Here is a 19,846-nt window from a genome sequence, read left to right as displayed (position 1 = left end):
TCAAGCAAAGCCAAGGGCATTGTATTCTTCTGCTGGTGTAGCTACATTTTGGCCTCTCTCTTTAAAGAATGTTTCAGAATGCGTCAACTTTTGCAAAGATTTGGCATGACATCTAAACCTTTGACAAACTTCTATAGATATGTGGTGGAGAGTATATTGACAGGCTCCTGTATCTCCTCCTGGATACAGAAACACCAATGCCCTTGAATGGAAAATGCTACAAAAAGTACTGCGTATGGCCTAGTCCATCACAGGTAAAGTCCTCCCCACCATCAAGCACATCTATTCAAAGAGTTATCGAGGAAAACAACATACATTATCAGAGACTCCCAGTGCCCAGGCCACGCTCTCTTCTCCCTGATGTCTCAGGACACACACCAGCAGGTTCTGGAACAGCTATTACCCCCTCAACCATCAGACCCTTGAATCAGAGGGGAGAACTTCACTCAACATCACTTCATCATTCAAATGTTCCCACAATCTATGGACTTACTTTCAAGGACTCTTCACATCATGTTCTTGGTATTTATTGCTTATTATTATTATTTTTTTCTTTTTGTATTTGCTCAGTTAGTTATCTTTTGTACATGAGTTGAACACCAAGTTGGTGTGGTCTTTCATTGACTTTATTATGGATTTACTGAGTATGCCTGCAAGAAAATGAATCTCAGGGTAGTATATAGTAATTTATATGTACTGTGATAATAAATTTACTTTGAACTTTGAATTAAAAGATCAATTTTCTTATAAAGACCACAAGGTCAACTTCTGTTGGCAAACTTTAATTGGTAAACCTGTAAATTCTCAACTGCTTAACAATGCTGAATTTTTTAAAATACAAATGTTGCTGTGTAATGAAAGGCATTTTACAAGTTCAGCTCAGTTTTGCTAATACTATGAGTGCTGTTCTTCGAGCTTACGGGCTTTGTTGGAACAATGTGGGAGGCTGAGGATAGATGTTGGGTGGAAGAATAAAGTGAGAATGAGAGACCGCTCAAGGGACTGAACGAATATGTTCTTCAAACTTAACAAACAATCTGTGTTTGATTTCTCTATGTAGGGGAAGTCGAGCATGAGAAACACAATAAAAATGCAGTTAAGCATCTGCCATATTTGCATGGGAAAGTGCCGTTGGAAGGGAATTGTTTGGTGGAGATGGAAGGGTAAACCAGAAGACAAACAGTCCTTCTGAACTTACTGAAGGGGAAAGATGAGGAAGTTGTTCCCAGTGGTGGCATCCTGTTGAAGGTGATATTGTGAGGTCTAATCCATTCAACGTGAACGTGAAGGCTCCAAGCCTCCACATCCTTCCTGTAATTCCATGACCAGAACTGCAACACAATACTCGAAATGTTGCCCAAACAAAGTTTTATCCAGCTGCAACATGACTTCCAGATTTTTACACTCAGTGTCCTGTTCAGTGTGCTGAATGCCTTCTTTACCTCCCTATCTACTAGTGTTGCCATTTTGAGGGAGTTATGGGCTTACACCTCTATACAAAAATACCCCTAGGGATCTGCCAGTGATATCATACTTCCCTCCAGCATTTGCCCTCACGTTTGTTCAGATTTAACTCCACCCATATTTTCAACCCTTTACTCTGCTGAATCCTTTGGCAACCTTCCTCACTCTCTGTAACTCTGCCAATTTTTGTGTAATCTGTAAACTTACTAATCAGCCCACCAACAATTTCATAGTCATAGTTATACTTTATTGATCCCGGGGGAAATTGGTTTTTGTTACAGTTGCACCATAAATAATTAAATAGTAATATGTAAATTATGCCAGGAAATAAGTCCAGGAACAGCCTATTGGCTCAGAGTGTCTGACCCTCCAAGGGTTTGGTTTAGATGGAAATTAATCTACATCAATCTTATTCAATTGCTTGTCTTTTTTTAAAGCAAATACAGGTTGAACATCACAAATCCGGAGTGATTGGGACCTCTGCAGTGCCGGATTAGTGATTTTGCCGAATTACAGTGATTAGGTTAGGATTAAATAATAAATGCCTCTAACCCACTTGATGATCACCTCACTCTTAGAAAATAAAGAAGAAAGTAATGACAAATGAAAAGCAGTTTTTTCACAAATTCCTGTACTGGTCTGTCAGAGTCAACTGTGCCCAGTAGCTGTTTCATAAGCAGGGAGTAATGTTTACCCTTCAAAGAGCATAACATATCATTGTCCAGGAGTTGAATTCATGACGTACAGGTAGGTGGCAGGTAGATACCGAAAACATTTTCTCTGCCAATAGCTCTGCTTTTGGATACGCAGAAAAGATATTGAAAGATCAGCATTATCTTACAATTTTTGTTGACCAACAGTCACATTGAACTCACTTCCGGAACAAAGTAATCTTCAAACAATTCCAATGTCATGTCAGTTGTAATCCATTCTTTTTTTGTTGACATGGTTAATGACTGGAAACTGCTACATAGCTTTGAAAGCTGCAGGACATAAACTTTTGCCAATGACTAACGACCTAGACCTGTGGGTTCCTGCAGCCCAACACAGTGACACAATCTTTTGATGCTTTATAACCTGTTGGTGATTCTGCATCCTCTGTAGTCAGTGTTCGTCATGGAGTATAATGCCAATATAAGGCAGTTTTGCCCGCATTGTAGACTTGCTCGAGAATTAAATTTTCATCAGAAGCTAACTTAGAGAACTAATCAACAAACTCAGCAGCTGATTCCTTATCTGCTGACCGGTTTTATGTCATGTTGCTGCTTGAAACACTGAAGCCCCCCTTCACTATAGTTGCACTCGTAATCCAGTGCTAGTTCTTCATGAAATAATTTCACTTGTTCCTTCACCATCTCCCCTGACAGTTCTCCACCTTCACTGACGTGGAGTTTAAACCACTTTATGAGAACTTTTATCTTCCATCTTTCATTGTTTTCCTTATACATCTGTTTTTTTAAATTCACTGTCATCAAAGAACTGGAGCAACTGTTCTTTTTGTTTCTTTATATCATAAACTGTGGAAGTCCCAAATGTTATACAAGTTCCATATGCTTTTCACAGACACACCACTGTTGATTTTTTTCAGAATTTCCACCATATCTCGTATAGATAATGTGTGGTGTTTGTGTTTTACACAACAAAAAGCACTTCCTTTATTCAATGAAGGCATGACTGGGGCTGCTAGTTAAGTGCAGGTTATAAAAATAAATGCAGAGTAACACAGAGGAACAACTTGCTTCTTTTAAAGACTGTGCCATCAGCTGATCCTGCTAACGGTGCCACTAAAAGAGGGGCAATGGGTTGGTATGGCGATGCGGGAAATTTGAAATTAGACTGGCAAAAATTATGTCTGAACCAGTGGTAGAACTGGATTACTGATTGCTGGATTTGAGGTGGTTGGCCTGTACTAACTTGGATCTTAAAGCAGGTCCTCAGAACATTTGGAGATAGGTCTCGACCAAAGGGGCTGCAAGGCCCTCGTTCCTCCCACTAGCCTGCAGACACTTGACAAGGTGTAACACCAGGTCAGCACCCCCTACCACCCCAAACAGGGTCACGTGACACCATGGGAGCAGGTGGTGATCGTGAGAGCAGCTGGTGCACATCACAAGTCCTGGCTACGCGACCACAGACAGCAAGCAGACAATCTCCCAGTGGCCACACATTTTAATTCCACATCCCATTCCCATCCTGATATGTCCATCCACGACCTCCTCTACTGTAAAGATGAAGCCACACTCAGGTTGGAGGAACAACACCTTATATCCCGTCTGGGTAGCCTCCAACCTGATGGCGTGAACATTGACTCCTCTAACTTCTGCTAATGCCCCACCTCCCCCTCGTACCCCATCCGTAATTTATTTATATACACACATTCTCTCTCTCTCTCTCTCCTTTTTCTCCCTCTGTCCCTCTGACTATACCCCTTGCCCATCCTCTGGGTTTTCCCCCCCCCTCCCACTCCCTGGGCCTCCTGTCCTATGATCCTCTCATATCCCCTTTGCCAATCACCTGTCCAGCTCTTGGCTCCATCCCTCCCCCTCCTGTCTTCTCCTATCATTTTGGATCTCCCCCTCCCACTTTCAAATCTCTTACTCACTCTTCCTTCAGTTAGTCCTGACGAAGGGTCTCGGCCTGAAACGTCGACTGTACCTCTTCCCAGAGATGCTGCCTGGCCTGCTGCGTTCACCAGCAACTTTGATGTGTGTTGCTTAAATCTCTGAAGAGTATTGATCATGGCACAGACACTGCCCAGAGGAAGGCAAAGGCAAACCACTTCATGATTGTCAAGAACAATCATGGTCATGGAAAAACCATGATCACCCACGTCATACAACATGGCACATAACGAACAGGCACAGACACTTAACTGTTTTGGGCACAATCAGTACATTTTTAGAAGGGGAAATATTTTCCCTATTATCATCTGACACCTGGCATATGAGCAATTTATTTGAGTTTACATACTGAAATAATTTTCTCGTGCATTCTACAGATTAGCTTTCTTTGTAGCCAACACAAATGATTACTAAAGCTACAATGATCATACTGCAAAACAACACTTCCTGTGACTTAATCATTCAGACCTCCACAGATAACAGTGAATTCTGGCTAATTGGGCCATCGGTTAACTGGGTAGACATTTATTTGGAACAACTCTCAAAGAACTAATCAAGGAAAATAGCCAGAATTCCCTTCATCTGTGTGGGGTCACTATGCCATTTAATTGGGACAGGAAACTGTGATCAAACAGTTTCTAACTAGCAACAGTTGCATGCGCTTGTGTGTCTGTTAGACACTATACTGTTCTTAGAGCAAACACTTTTTAAATAGCATCAGCTGTGTGTGTTTCAGTTCAAAATCAGTGATTTTTGTCACTGAAAGTGAGAAATAGTCAGTACGACAATTTTGATTTGTTTTGCTCATTGTGGTTTCAAGCATACACGCTCGGAGATGACAGAAATGGCAGCAAGTGAAAATGAAATGATTTCACTAGTTCAACAAGCTAAAAACTACAAAGAATCAGAATCAGATTCAACGTCACTGGCATATGTCGTGAAATTTGTTGTTTTATGGCAGCAGCACATTGCAATAATAAAAACCATAAATTACTATAAGTATATATAAAAAAAGGAGTTAAATTAGTGCAAAAAGAGAGGAAAAAGTACTGAAACAAGAGGAATTCTGCAGATGCTGGAAATTCAAGCAACACACATCAAAGTTGCTGGTGAACACAGCAGGCCAGGCAGCATCTCTAGGAAGAGGTACAGTCGACGTTTCAGGCTGGGACCCTTCGTCAGGACTAACTAAAGGAAGAGTTAGTAGCTTACTAACTCTTCCTTCAGTTAGTCCTGACGAAGGGTCCCAGCCTGAAACGTCGACTGTACCTCTTTCTGGAAAAAGTACTGAGGTAGTGTTCATTGTCCATTCAGAAATCTGAAGGCAGAAGGGAAGAAGCTGTTGCTACAACACTTGAACGTGTGACTTCAGGCTCCTGTATCTCCTTGACAGTTCAGGGTGATGGATGCCACTTTTTTGGGACTTCACCCTTATGAAGGTGTTCTGGGTGCTGGGGAGGCTACTGCCCAGATGGAGCCAGCTGAGTTTGCAGCCCTCTGCAGCTTTTCCGATCCTGTGCAGTGGCTCCGCTATTCCAGGCGGTGGTGCTCTCCACAGTACCTCTGTAGAAATCTGCCAGTGCCTTTGGTGACAAATTCTTCCAAGAATTTGAAGGTATCGAAAATCATCTTAAATTATACAATGAAAATGAAGATTTGGAGGATGCAGTCGTTGAAAGCATTGTATGAAGACAGTACCTTATCTGCACTAGGTGTCTGCACTGATTTTGTTCATTTACAACAAATCAAAATAACACAGCAGCGCACAGTGGATGAATTCCTCTGTTTATAACTATGAGGAACTACAGATTTATGGTACTGTAATAGTATTGTTAGTTTGTTCTGTATTTCATTAAAATACATAATTTGTTACTCAGTTAAGTGGGCTTTTTAATATGTTTTTAACTATTTCCATGAAACCTCAGCTAATTGGACCAAAATGTACACATCCCAGTATGTCCAAGATAACCAGAATCCACTGTATGTGATCCAAACTTGAAAGAATTGCTCTCACTCATCTCAGTATTTTTCATTACCAAATTTCTTTCCTCTTCTTAAAGTCACTCCACAGGTTACACATCAATAGCTGGTTTAATAGGTTAGGAATTACATCAAAAGATTATTTGACTATTATAACTGGGTTTAATACTATTTAAATAAAGTATCCACAGACATACACTACCAGTTGTGCTACTGAATGCTTTTCCTTGGCAATAGGGATGCTTTAGGCAGGTTGGTGACAGTGACCAATTGTGATGTTTTTTTCTGACAACTCACGAAGCTACTAGATATTTTAGGAGATATACTTCTTCCAGACCGTCTCCGTGGCTGTGGACTCACTTTCAGAGACTCTGCGGTTAATGTTTTTTTGTTTGCATGATTCGTTCTTTTTTTTTGCACAATGGGTCTTTGTCAGTGGGTTTTTTAAAATGGGTTCTATTGTGCTTTTTTGTTTTGTGGTTGCCTGCAAAAAGACGAATCTCAAGGTTGTATGCAGTATACATACTTTGATAATAAATGGAGTTTGGAGTTTGAACTTCAAATAAGGAGAAGACCAAGTTTGAATATGGGACTTTTCCAGCTGTTAAACTGAGTACAGCTGATAAACAGCCAATTCAATTAGTAACTCACTGCAAAAGGCCAAGGTACATGCAAAAGGCCAATAGGCTGGTCCTGGACTTATTTCCTGGCATAATTTACGTATCACTATTTAATTATTTATGGTTTTATATTGCTATATTTATACTCTATTCTTGGTTGGTGCAACTGTAATGAAAACCAATTTCCCTCGGGATCAATAAAGTATGACTATGACGTGGAAGACGTGTTATGGATAGGAATACTCCCTGCTCTACTCACAGATGAAAAGCTCCGCGAAAATATCCTTCTGGTTTCTCATTTTACAAAACATGGTTGTAGACTAATCTAACTGATCTGACAACATCACCTGAACCTTGTGCTTCATTTACAACACTGTACGCAATCATCTAGATTGAATTTAAGGAGATAAAAACTTTGATTTGGTTCATTTAAAAGCTGTGTTATAAATGTGAACCATCTGAACAAGTTTGGAAAGGTGACCACATTTAAACTAGGAAAATATTTTAGTTGTTTGTAACTCGAGTATGTGTTTGTTTTTATTTCTGCATCATTTAAAAAAGATCCTCTATTCGCTACATACAGTAAATGTCAGAATCAGAATTAAAATCACTGAAACATGTTGTGAAACTTGTTTTGTAGTAGCAGAACAGTGGAAGACAATATACTCTCTAAAAATTACAAAATAAATAAATCGTGCACAAAACAAATAATGAGATAGTAGTATTCATGGGTTCAGAAATCGATTGCAGAAGGGAAGACACTGTTCTTGAAATTTTGAGTTTGAGTCTTCAGGACCCTGTATTTCCTCCCCAACAGTAGTAATGTGGAGAAAGCATGTCCCAGATGGTGATGGATGTGCCTTCATAAGGCACTGCCCTTTGAAGATGTTCTTGATGGCGGGAAGGGCTGGGTCTGTGATAGAACTGGCTGAGTCTACAACCCCTGCAGCCTCTTGCACTACTGTGTATTGGATGCACAACTGTAATGCAACCAGCCAGGATGCTCTCTACCGTACATCTACAGTTTACTCCTAATGAAACAGAACTGCTGAGTACCGAATACTTTCTTTGTAATTGCATCAATATATTGGGCCCAGGATAGGTCCCCTGAGACGTTGACGTACAGGAACTTGAAGCTTTCACTCTTTCCACTGCTGACCCCTCAATGAGGACCATGGTGTATTCTCCAGACTTCCCCATCCTGCTGTCCACAATCAATCCCTTGGCCTTGCTGATGTTGAGTACAAAGTTGCTGTTGTGACACACCTCAACCAGATGCTCACTCTTGTACACTTTCTCTTCATCCTCTGAGATTCTGCCAACAAAAGAGGTGCCACTGGCGAATTTATGGATGGCCTTTTTTACTGTGCCAAGCCACACGGTCACGAGAACTCACACTGCCCACACATCACTCTTTACATCATGGCAAAGCAGTGGAAACTGAGCAGTTTCAAATTCCTGGGCTTGAATATCTTGCACAACCTCTCATGGTTCTGAAACAAGCACTACACAGTCAGGAAAGCTCACCAACGCCTCTGATGAGGCTGAAGAGAGCTGACTATGCATATCTCTATACACCAATGCACAGTGGACAGCATCCTAACAAGCTGCATCACTGCTTGGTACAGAAACTGCACTATGGCAGATAGGAAGGCTCTACAACGAGAAGTCAAAACTGCCCAACCACATCACTGGCAGCAGCCTATCTTCCATCAAAGACAGATATAAAGTAAGGTGCCAGCAAAGGACCAATAACATCGTGAAGGATCCCATCCACCCTGCTCATAGACTGTTTGACCCACTCCCATCAGGGCAAAAGCTACACTGTGTAGCATTCCCGCCTGGATCACTAGACTCAAAAAACAGTTACTTCCCCCAAGCAGTAAGAGTGATCAACCCCTCCACCCACTAACCCACCCCTCCACACCCCCAACCAACACTACTTTATAATTTCCTACCGTACACCTTATGTACAGACACTCCTGTGTCTAGTGTCACTTTATGGACATACATACAATCATTTATATAAGCAATCTGACATATACATATTTATTGTTTTTATATTATTAGGTTCTTTGTTTTTTTTGTGTTGCATCAGATCCAGAGTAACAATTGGTTTGTTCCCCTGTATAACTGTGTACTGGAAATGACATTAAACAATCTTAATTGTAGAGAGTAGAGCAGTGGACTGAGCACGTCCTTGAGGTGCATCTATGCTGAAGGTCACCGAGGTGAGGTGTTGTTACTGATCACACCTACTTTGATAAGGAAGTCAAGGATCCAGTTGCAGAGGCCCAGGATTTGAAGCTTCTCGATTAATACTGGTGGGATGATGGCACTGAATGCCGAGTTGTAGTTGATAAGTGGTATGTTTTGCTGCTCCAAAGCCAAGAGGGGAGCCAGTGATATTGTGTCTGCTGTCGGCTTTTTGTTGTGGTAGGCAAATAGCAGCAGGTCCTGACAGGAGTTAACTCTAACCACAACAGATCTCTCAAAGCACTTCATCACAGTAGACGTGAGTGCTACTGGGCAATAGTTTTAAGGCAGCTCACCATGCTCTTCTTAAGCATTGTTATAATCGATAGCCTTTTGAAGCAGGGGGTAACTTCTGACTGTACTAGTGAACATGTCCTTGAACACTCCAAACAGTTGGTTGGCACAGATTTTCAGCACCCTACCAGGTGCATCATTGGAGTCTGATGCCCTGCAAGGATTCACCTGCTGGAAGGATTCCCTGACATTGGCTTCTGAGACAGATCTTGGAGCTGTCAAATGCTGTGGGGATTGGCACGGGTGTAATGTTATTCTCCCTTTCAAAGGGTGCATAGAAGTCATTGAGCTCACCTGGGAGAAGATGCAAGACCATTATTTGTAAACATTTATCCATGACTTCAATAATATCTGAAGCTCAGAATAGGTATCTTCCTAATCTAAACACTTCCTAAAATGTTTTTTATATTGAGATACGGGAGGGAGGGAACGTCGACACAGACCATGAGAGGCCTGCGTCAGGCATTTTCATGCCTTACAAGGTGCATATTGGAAGTCTGTGTGGGGCGCCACTCCTCGCACAGACATTAGGGCAATAGGTGATTCAGTGCCTTGCTCAAGGACACAAACACGCTGCCACAGCCGAGGCTCAAACCAGCGACCTTCAGATCACTAGACGAATGCCTTAACCACTTGGCCACATGCCCAACACAAATCGAGATAAATGCAGATTTAAATGTTCCAATTGTAATTTGCACACATTCTTAGTCTACAGATTGTGTTAGAGCTGATGAAAACAAAAGGTGGTGCATGGAAGCTGTAAATGACCTTCCATTTATAGCTTCACTAATCACTTTTCCCTTAGTCACCATTCCCCAGCTGACACACAGTACACGGGTTTAACTGCAGGTGAGAGAATGCCTGATGTTAAAATTTAATGCAGGTAACTAAACCCAAGAGAAATTAAAAGACAAACATTTGCTGCCTGACTGACATAGCATCTCTCTACAAAGGGATCAGCTGATTCTTAAAATATAATTTTCTAATTGCTGTCAAGTAGTAGTATGGGGAAATCAATGACACATTGTTTTAACAATTTGAACCCAACATTCAGTACATACCAGCATTGAATAGATTATTTAGATGACTTGGTAATTCCACTGTGACTCTTCGCTTACTACAAACCGAGTTTACAGTACTTCTTCTGTTTCATTTATAACAGAGGTTCCAAGCCTTTTTTACGCCATGGGCCCCTATCATTAGCCGAGGGAACCCCCGATTTATAAAATAATTTATTTATAACATTGAACCCCACCATAGGGCCTTTTCTTTTAAAACTTCATGAATTCTGTTACAGCCTTTTTTTGGGGGGTTAGCACATATAGCAACTAACTTCTGCAACTGACTTCAGCCCCCAGTCTTCAGATTTGAATATGAATTGTGAACTAAACCCAAAATGCAACTCTGAACAAAGGGTTAGTAAGAACTGAGAACCAAGTTAATTGGAAGACGAGACAATGCTGATTTAAATTTGTTACTTGGGTGTCTGCAGTGTGGGTGCAAAGCAGGAGGTGTGAAGTTTGAGTGTAGTCAGAGAAAGCATTGTGGATGAATTGTAAATCTGGAATCGTCTTTTGATTTAGCACGTAAAATAGTGTAGCATTGGGTTCAGACCTTCGTCCTCCGAGAGGGTCTCCATCTGATGCCTGCTGTGTCTCATTCTGTCAAATAAAGAAACTGCTTCATATATCTACCAGTACTCCTCTCTGGTGTCCTTGTTCATGAAACAACAAATACTAGAGGACACGAGGAAGTCCAACTTATTAAATTGTGAGATGCAACAAAGCTAGCATCTGTAGAATCTGAAAACTGTTTTTTTCAAGTCACTGAAACACCAAGCAAGCATGAACACTTGCTCCTGACAAAGCCAGATATGAATCCAGCTTTTTGTATTCCCCAAGCCTTTCGCCTTATCTGATGAGTTTGTCACGATTCAAATTCAATATTCAACGTTCCCTCCCTCCCAAATTCAATAAATCAAATGGATCTTCTTCCTCAAAAAAAATTAATCAACTCTACACAAGTCTTGACCCCTCCTGTTTAAGGTGCCAATTTCTACAGAAGCAACAGGAAGGAAGAAGTTTTTCAATACTGTGCTCGATCATTATTTAGATGTAACATAGCATCACAAACCAGACATGCCTTTCCTTGTTCCGAGAGCAGGAACAGGCCGATGTTAGGCCTACTTAAGCGCCGAGCCAGATTGAAAAGGTGAGGGTTTCGGGGCCAAGGGATGTTCAGCTCGCTGCTCACAAGGTTAACTCGTCTCTGCACTGAACGAAGGCTGTAGCCTCCAACTGATTGGCTCCTGGACCAACTGCAGTGCTGACTGGCTTTGTGGCTGTGAACTCACTTCAGTGAGCTTCAGTTCTGAGTGTTATTTCCTTGTTTGCTCAATTTGTTCTTTTATTTTGCTCATTCAGGGTTTAGTGGTCTTTTGTAATAGTTTGTTATTGGCTGCCTGTAAGGAATTGAATCTCGAGATTGTTTATAATATACATACTTTGATAATAAATGTACTTTGAACTACAAAATGGACAGGCACATCGACCTCTAAATCCCTCCTCCTGCACCAAAAAAAGAGATCGGGTAAAAAAAAATGAATATAAGAACTTAAGACTGAAAAAAAAGTCTATACCCCAAAGTCCATATCCAAAACACAGAAAAGACCTGCACAACTCCCTCTTCAGTGGCAGGCTCTCTCCTCTCTGGTAGATCCAGCGTTCACTTTCTGCACTCGCTTCAATCTTCCTCACCGCTTTAATCGGCAAACAATTGGCGAAATGGACCCAAACATCGGCTTGCGCCCATCCTGCAGCCCACCCGCTACAAGGTTCGCTCACGCTGCCTCTGCCTCTTGGGATCCTCTCGGAGACTGCAGAGCGCTGGAGCACCCAAATGATCTCCAGTTTCTGCACTCGCCTTGATGTTTCATTCACTCTCGTCGCTTCAATTGGCAAAAAATGGAAGCTATAATCGGCAAAATGGTGTCAAACACCAGTTTGTGCACCATCCTCGGCCTTCTTGCCACAAGGCTCTGCTTCTCGGAAACTACAGAGCGCTGAAGCACCCAAACGATCTTTAAACAGCAAAACATGGGCTCCAACAGTTCCAGAATCACATTCAAGATGAGAAACAAACATAAAAGACATAAAAGAAGTGAAAAGGGTGGTTTCATGATCTATCCAGAAGATGGCGACCAAAGGAGCCTTGTATGTAGGTGGCATCTTGACCACAAACATAAGGTGCAATGCCTTAGTTGTGTTAAATAAAACTATCATTTTAATTGACAAAGACACTATGAGATAACAACTGCAATTGCAGCTTTGTAAAAAATCAATGATACTGTAGTCGCGCTGATACGCAACGAGTGAAAGCAACACACTGAGTAGAACAGGCTCTGGTTGATCTGTTTACCGTTTCAATCCGTGCGCGCTTAAGTGCCTGCTCCCAGCATCCCCTGCTGCTTGTGACGTCGGCTTCCGGGCCGAGGTCTGCCCCCCTCGGTTGCCGCTGGCTGCGGACTCGCCCGCGACTGCTGGAGCCGGTTCGCTTGCCGCGTGGGCGGGCCACAATACATAAAAGAATAACACAATGGGAATGTACAGCTCCATCTGAACCAAGATATTAACTTATCTATTTTAACTTTACTACTATATATATAAACTAGAATTTCAAGTTCCTCCAATGGCTTAGGTAGTTAAACAGTGAGTAATTTCACACATTTAATCTTTTTTATGCTGACCTAACCTCAGAGAGGTAGCATGAATAGCATGAGAGCAGATTTGAATGTTTTTGGTAAATACTGGTGTGTCACAGCCCTACTTCAGTTTGGCAGACTGCACTAACTAATTCCCTCAGGTGAGATCCACGGCAGGAGAAACTATATTTAAATAAGAAATTTTCAGCTGAAGGGCTGGTGCTGTGCTGTAGTGCTCTATGTTCTATCTGGAAAAGAGAGAAAAAAGTAAGAAAAAAATTGTCAGGAAAAGGGGGGAAAATATCACCAGTTTAAAAGAAGTTGAGATGTTCTCTGCTGGATTCCATACGTCATTCCTAGAACTTCTCTCTCAAATTATGAGATTTTTCACCGTTAGAAACTTGCAACACTAGAGGCCAATGTTATTTAAAAATGTAACTACTATAAAAGTTCATACTCTTAACCACATAATAGCTAAAATTCTAAGATGGGAAAGGATAGAAAAGTTAAAGAAAAACAATGTATCACGTAGAGCATCCTGACAGGCTGGTATGGGGCACCGATGGCTACTGCACAGAACAGAAAGAAGCTAAAATTTATCGGCTCCATCTTGGGTACTAGCCTCTGTAGTATCCCAGACATATTCAAGGAGAGGTGCCTCAGAAAGGCGGTGTCCATCACAGGACATGCTCTCTTCTCATTGCTACCATCAGGAAGGAGGTACAGAAGCCTGAAGGCACAGACTCTGCAATTTAGTAGCAGCTTCTTCCCCTCTGCCATTCGATTTCTAAGTGCACAATGAACACCTCACTTTTTAAAATTATTTCTGCTTTTGCACTATTTTAACATAACTAATATACATATAGTTGCCGTAATTCTTTTTTTTTTCTGTATTTACCAAGTATGGCATTGTACTGCTGCTAAATTAACAAATTTCATGACATATGCTAGTGATACCAAACCTGATTCTGAATAGGAGGCTTTGGACAGATACAAGGGTCTTGTCCTTCAATATCTATTATCGCATCATTCCTGTGAAAATATCTCACTCTCACCTTAGTGAACCTACCCTGTCCTGTTATCTTCCACCTTCTTCACCTAACCAATTATGTGTACAATCACTCTCCAAATCAAAGTTCAAAGTAAATGTATTATGTAAGCACATATACAGTACGTCACCCTGAGATTCATTTTCTTGCAGACATAATCAATGAATCTAGAGAACAGTAACCATAACAGAATCAATGAAAGACCGCACCAACCTGGGTGTTCAACCAGAATGCAGAAGACAACAAACTGTGCAAATAGAAAAATAATAAATAAATAAACAATAAATATTGAGACCATGAGATGAAGAATCCTTGGAAGTGAGTCTATAGGTTGTGGAAACATTTCAGGGATGGGGCAGGTGAAATTGAGCGAAGTTATCCTCCTTGGTTCAAAAGCCTGAAATACTTCAAACTAAACACTTTCTGAGGTCGCCATTACCCAAGCGGTTTATTCTGTAATGGAATAGAGCCACAAGAGGGGCAAGAGGTGTGCAACACCATCATAATGCATGTCATAGAATTACCAAGTACTTACAGTTCAGAGAAAAGCCATTCTGCACAACACATCCAAGCCAGCTTTCCTTCAGTAGCTAATATTCCCATACGGTAATAGGTTCCATTGCTGGGAAATTCAGATGAAACAGCAAACTGCAGAATAGTCTGCTGTCCCTGATGGCATAACAGAGAGCAATCGGCACTATTTTAGAGAACAACAGGTTGTTCTCCAGTGAGCCCCACGGCCAATATCTATCCCTCAACTACATTCTTAAAACATTCAATTCTCAAAATTGCCCAAAAACAAAATGCAATTTTGAGAATTGAAGGTTTTAAGAATGTAGTTTCCCTAACAGAAGCATAACAGAGAGCTCCTTTTTCTTCAATACGCCAATACATAAAAAAACCCAACTGCAATATGAAGTCGCAAACACGAGGAATTCTGCAGACACTGGAAATTCAAGCAACACACATCGAAGTTGCTGGTGAACGCAGCAGGCCAGGCAGCGTCTCTAGGAAGAGGTACAGTCCATGTTTCGGGCCGAGACCCTTCGTCAGGACTAACTGAAGGAAGAGTTAGTAAGAGATACGAAAGTGGGAGGGGGAGGGGGAGATCTTTGTACCTCTTCCTAGAGATGCTGCCTGGCCTGCTGCGTTCACCAGCAACTTTGATGTGTGTTGCAATTATGAAGTCATTTGTCTCGAAAGATAGTATATGCCCTTTCCATTGCAACATCTGAGTACATCCTGCTCAATACTTCCTTTGAAAGAAAAACATGTTATTTCAGCCAGATATGAATGGTATCAATTTCCTTCTCCAAAAAAGAACACAATTCATTAACATTTAATGCAGAAAAGTACACAATCCCTCAGTTAACAGAGGGATGAAATTCATTACATTTCTAATAAATCTCTTATGGATAGGAAGTGCAAGGTTTCACCCAGTTACATGTGGTTCCTACAGTTAGCTCAAGTAAACATTTAAAACAGTTTCTAAAAAAGACAGGAAATTTTACTTAATCACATTTGTTCCCAGAAATAATAAGGGAAAAGAGAGCATTGCTGAAGGTGGCCAAGGTACTGACGTGAACTCAAACACAGAACTTTTAGATTCAACTATTAAAGTGCTACTCCAAAATCACACCAAGCTTCCACATTCTCTCTGCCTACTACTAGAAATATATTTTTTAAACCAGCTCATTAATTAACAGGAAACATTATGCAAACTGAGAGCACTGGTGGCTGTTTGGCCCAGCAGGGTCACACCACATCCCACTTCCCAAGTCTATGATCACAGCCCTGAATGGTGAAGTTCAACTTTATTGTCATTCAACCGTACACATGTAGAACAACCTTCTTCCAGACCAGGGGTTCCCAACCTTTTTTATACCATGGACCAATACCATTAAGGGTCCGTAGATCTCAGGCTGGGAAAACCCTGCTCCAGGCCAATGTGCACAATATAACTTACTCAACACACAAGTCATACTACCACAAATAAGTTAACAGATAATAAGGCGCATATATGACACAAATTAAAAAGCAAACTGTACATTGCTACTGGTGCTCCATACATGCTGAGACCAGGCTGGTGGCAGGGACTTCAGTCGACTCATGGCCTGGACAAAGAAGCTGTTTCCCATCCTGACAGTCCTTGTCCTAATGCTACGGCACATCCTGCCTCAGAGTGTCACCTCAGAAGTGCTCAACAAGAGATAGTTGATGGAATAAAAGTTTTTTTTTAAACTAAACTTACAACTATGTTTAATAATTTGATCACGGCGCAAATACTGGTAGCGAGGTCTGCTTTTATTAGACCATTACTAATTGAGCCTCATCAAATACTTGCTGGACCGATCATAGGAGATTTAAGAGTAGATGGAACTGTAGTGTCTGCAGTCACATGTAGGTCCGATTAATTTAAATCCATGAGGCCTCTTTACTGGGGGTGAGGGGGAGGTTTTTCACACCTATTATCCCAAATGGTCAAAAGGCAAAAAGGGGAGAGTAGGGAAAGGGTAAGCATTGAAAGAGGAGAAAGGAATGAGCAGTTGAAAAGGAGGGAAAACAGTGCAAGTATTTAAAAGATGGGAAGGAGGAATGCAGTCTGAGACAAGTAGTTCGTGGGGAGGAATTGGCTACCGGACGAGCATTTCAAGTAGGGGAAAGAGAACAAGGACACATAGTTATGAGGGAGGTATCAATTCAAACATTTGCGAGGGAACAGTACTTTCAGATGAGCATTTAGAAGTGTGGGTGTGGCAGGGCAGGTGAATCTGGAACAGAATTTAGGGAGAAAATCCTGACAAGCATTCAAGAAGGTGAAGTTGTGACGAGCGTTTAAGGAGGTGGTAAATGTGAGAAGCATTCCAAGGTGTGGGAGAGAATGGGGGAAAGAATTGAAGGGGGGAGGTTTGAGAGGCATTTAAAGCGGGTGGGGGGAGATCGGGACAGGCATTTAAAGCGGGTGGGGGAGAGATCGGGACAGGCATTTAAAGCGGGTGGGGGAGATCGGGACAGGCATTTAAAGCGGGTGGGGGAGATCGGGACAGGCATTTAAAGCGGGTGGGGGAGAGATCGGGACAGGCATTTAAAGCGGGTGGGGGGAGATTGGGACACATTTTAACAGGAGTAATGGGGGGAGAGAGATCGGGACAAATTTAAAGCGGGTGGGGGGAGATCGGGACACATTTTAACAGGAGTAATGGGGGGAGAGATCGAGACAGACATTTAAAGCGGGTGGGGGAGATCGGGACACATTTTAACAGGAGTAATGGGGGGAGAGAGATCGGGACAGACATTTAAAGCGGGTGGGGGAGAACGGGACACATTTTAACAGGAGTAATGGGGGGAGAGATCGGGACAGACATTTAAAGCGGGTGGGGGGAGATCGGGACACATTTTAACAGGAGTAATGGGGGGAGAGAGATCGGGACAGGCATTTAAAGCGGGTGGGGGGAGATCGGGACACATTTTAACAGGAGTAATGGGGGGAGAGAGATCGGGACAGACATTTAAAGCGGGTGGGGGAGAGATTGGGACAGGCATTTAAAGCGGGTGGGGGGAGATCGGGACACATTTTAACAGGAGTAATGGGGGGAGAGAGATCGGGACAAATTTAAAGCGGGTGGGGGGAGATCGGGACACATTTTAACAGGAGTAATGGGGGGAGAGAGATCGGGACAGACATTTAAAGCGGGTGGGGGGAGATCGGGACACATTTTAACAGGAGTAATGGGGGGAGAGAGATCGGGACAGGCATTTAAAGCGGGTGGGGGGAGATCGGGACACATTTTAACAGGAGTAATGGGGGGAGAGAGATCGGGACAGACATTTAAAGCGGGTGGGGGGAGATCGGGACACATTTTAACAGGAGTAATGGGGGGAGAGAGATCGGGACAGACATTTAAAGCGGGTGGGGGAGAACGGGACACATTTTAACAGGAGTAATGGGGGGAGAGAGATCGGGACAGACATTTAAAGCGGGTGGGGGGAGATCGGGACACATTTTAACAGGAGTAATGGGGGGGGGAGAGAGAGAGATCGGGACAGACATTTAAAGCGGGTGGGGGGAGATCGGGACACATTTTAACAGGAGTAATGGGGGGGGGAGAGAGAGAGATCGGGACAGGCATTTAAAGCGGGTGGGGGGAGATCGGGACACATTTTAACAGGAGTAATGGGGGGAGAGAGATCGGGACAGGCATTTAAAGCGGGTGGGGGGAGATCGGGACACATTTTAACAGGAGTAATGGGGGGAGAGAGATCGGGACAGGCATTTAAAGCGGGTGGGGGGAGATCGGGACACATTTTAACAGGAGTAATGGGGGGAGAGAGATCGGGACAGGCATTTAAAGCGGGTGGGGGGAGATCGGGACACATTTTAACAGGAGTAATGGGGGGAGAGAGATCGGGACAGGCATTTAAAGCGGGTGGGGGGAGATCGGGACACATTTTAACAGGAGTAATGGGGGGAGAGAGATCGGGACAGGCATTTAAAGCGGGTGGGGGGAGATCGGGACACATTTTAACAGGAGTAATGGGGGGAGAGAGATCGGGACAGGCATTTAAAGCGGGTGGGGGGAGATCGGGACACATTTTAACAGGAGTAATGGGGGGAGAGAGATCGGGACAGACATTTAAAGCGGGTGGGGGGAGATCGGGACACATTTTAACAGGAGTAATGGGGGGAGAGAGATCGGGACAGGCATTTAAAGCAGGTGGGGGGAGATCGGGACACATTTTAACAGGAGTAATGGGGGGAGAGAGATCGGGACAGGCATTTAAAGCGGGTGGGGGGAGATCGGGACACATTTTATCAGGAGTAATGGGGGGAGAGAGATCGGGACAGGCATTTAAAGCGGGTGGGGGGAGATCGGGACACATTTTAACAGGAGTAATGGGGGGAGAGAGATCGGGACAGGCATTTAAAGCGGGTGGGGGGAGATCGGGACACATTTTAACAGGAGTAATGGGGGGAGAGAGATCGGGACAGGCATTTAAAGCGGGTGGGGGGAGATCGGGACACATTTTAACAGGAGTAATGGGGGGAGAGAGATCGGGACAGGCATTTAAAGCGGGTGGGGGGAGATCGGGACACATTTTAACAGGAGTAATGGGGGGAGAGAGATCGGGACAGACATTTAAAGCGGGTGGGGGGAGATCGGGACACATTTTAACAGGAGTAATGGGGGGAGAGAGATCGGGACAGGCATTTAAAGCAGGTGGGGGGAGATCGGGACACATTTTAACAGGAGTAATGGGGGGAGAGAGATCGGGACAGGCATTTAAAGCGGGTGGGGGGAGATCGGGACACATTTTGTCAGGAGTAATGGGGGGAGAGAGATCGGGACAGGCATTTAAAGCGGGTGGGGGGAGATCGGGACACATTTTGTCAGGAGTAATGGGGGGAGAGAGATCGGGACAGGTAAAGGACCGCGATGTAAACATCACACTCGGAGCCCGGCCTGGGCTGAGCGCTGACAAGGCCGACCGGAGGCCGCACAACCGCGCGGGGACCTGGGTGACGGGACGGGACGGATGCCGCCGGCCGCCTCTCACTCACCAGCCATCGCACCAGACCCTCACCATCCGCCTCCTCTTCTCGGGGGAGGCGCTGTCATGCGAGGCCACGCCGTTTCTGAACATGCCGCCGGACTCACTGACTCACGCAGCCGCCGAGGCTCCCGAAGCCGCAGGAAGACACGCCTCCCCCCGGCCCCGGCCCCGGGCCCGGCTCCTTCCTCCCCTCAGCCCCACTCGCACCACCCACTCTCGGCCAATCCGCGCTCGCCCCGCCGCCGGAAGTGACGCAGGCTGGGGGAGCGGCGAAGGCGGGTTTGCTGTGACGGCCCTCGACAGAGCGAT

General features: G+C 43.6%; 1 protein-coding gene across 1 annotated transcript in view; it reads right to left on the bottom strand.

The window, feature by feature from the left end:
- The window catches only part of pcyt2 (phosphate cytidylyltransferase 2, ethanolamine), a 46,724-nt gene extending 26,989 nt beyond the window's left edge, over positions 1-19,735 (bottom strand). The window contains exon 1 of the mRNA XM_072242241.1: positions 19,545-19,735. Within this exon, the coding sequence (XP_072098342.1) occupies positions 19,545-19,627 (83 nt within the window). The 5' untranslated portion in view covers positions 19,628-19,735. The remainder of the gene's footprint in view (positions 1-19,544) is intronic.
- Between the last annotated feature and the right edge of the window lie 111 nt (positions 19,736-19,846).

This window comes from Mobula birostris, chromosome 24 (genome assembly GCF_030028105.1).
Source record: "Mobula birostris isolate sMobBir1 chromosome 24, sMobBir1.hap1, whole genome shotgun sequence".
Classification (NCBI taxonomy): Eukaryota; Metazoa; Chordata; class Chondrichthyes; order Myliobatiformes; family Myliobatidae; genus Mobula; species Mobula birostris.
Note: the sequence above shows the minus strand (reverse complement) of the source record. Positions and strands in the feature narration are given on the sequence as shown.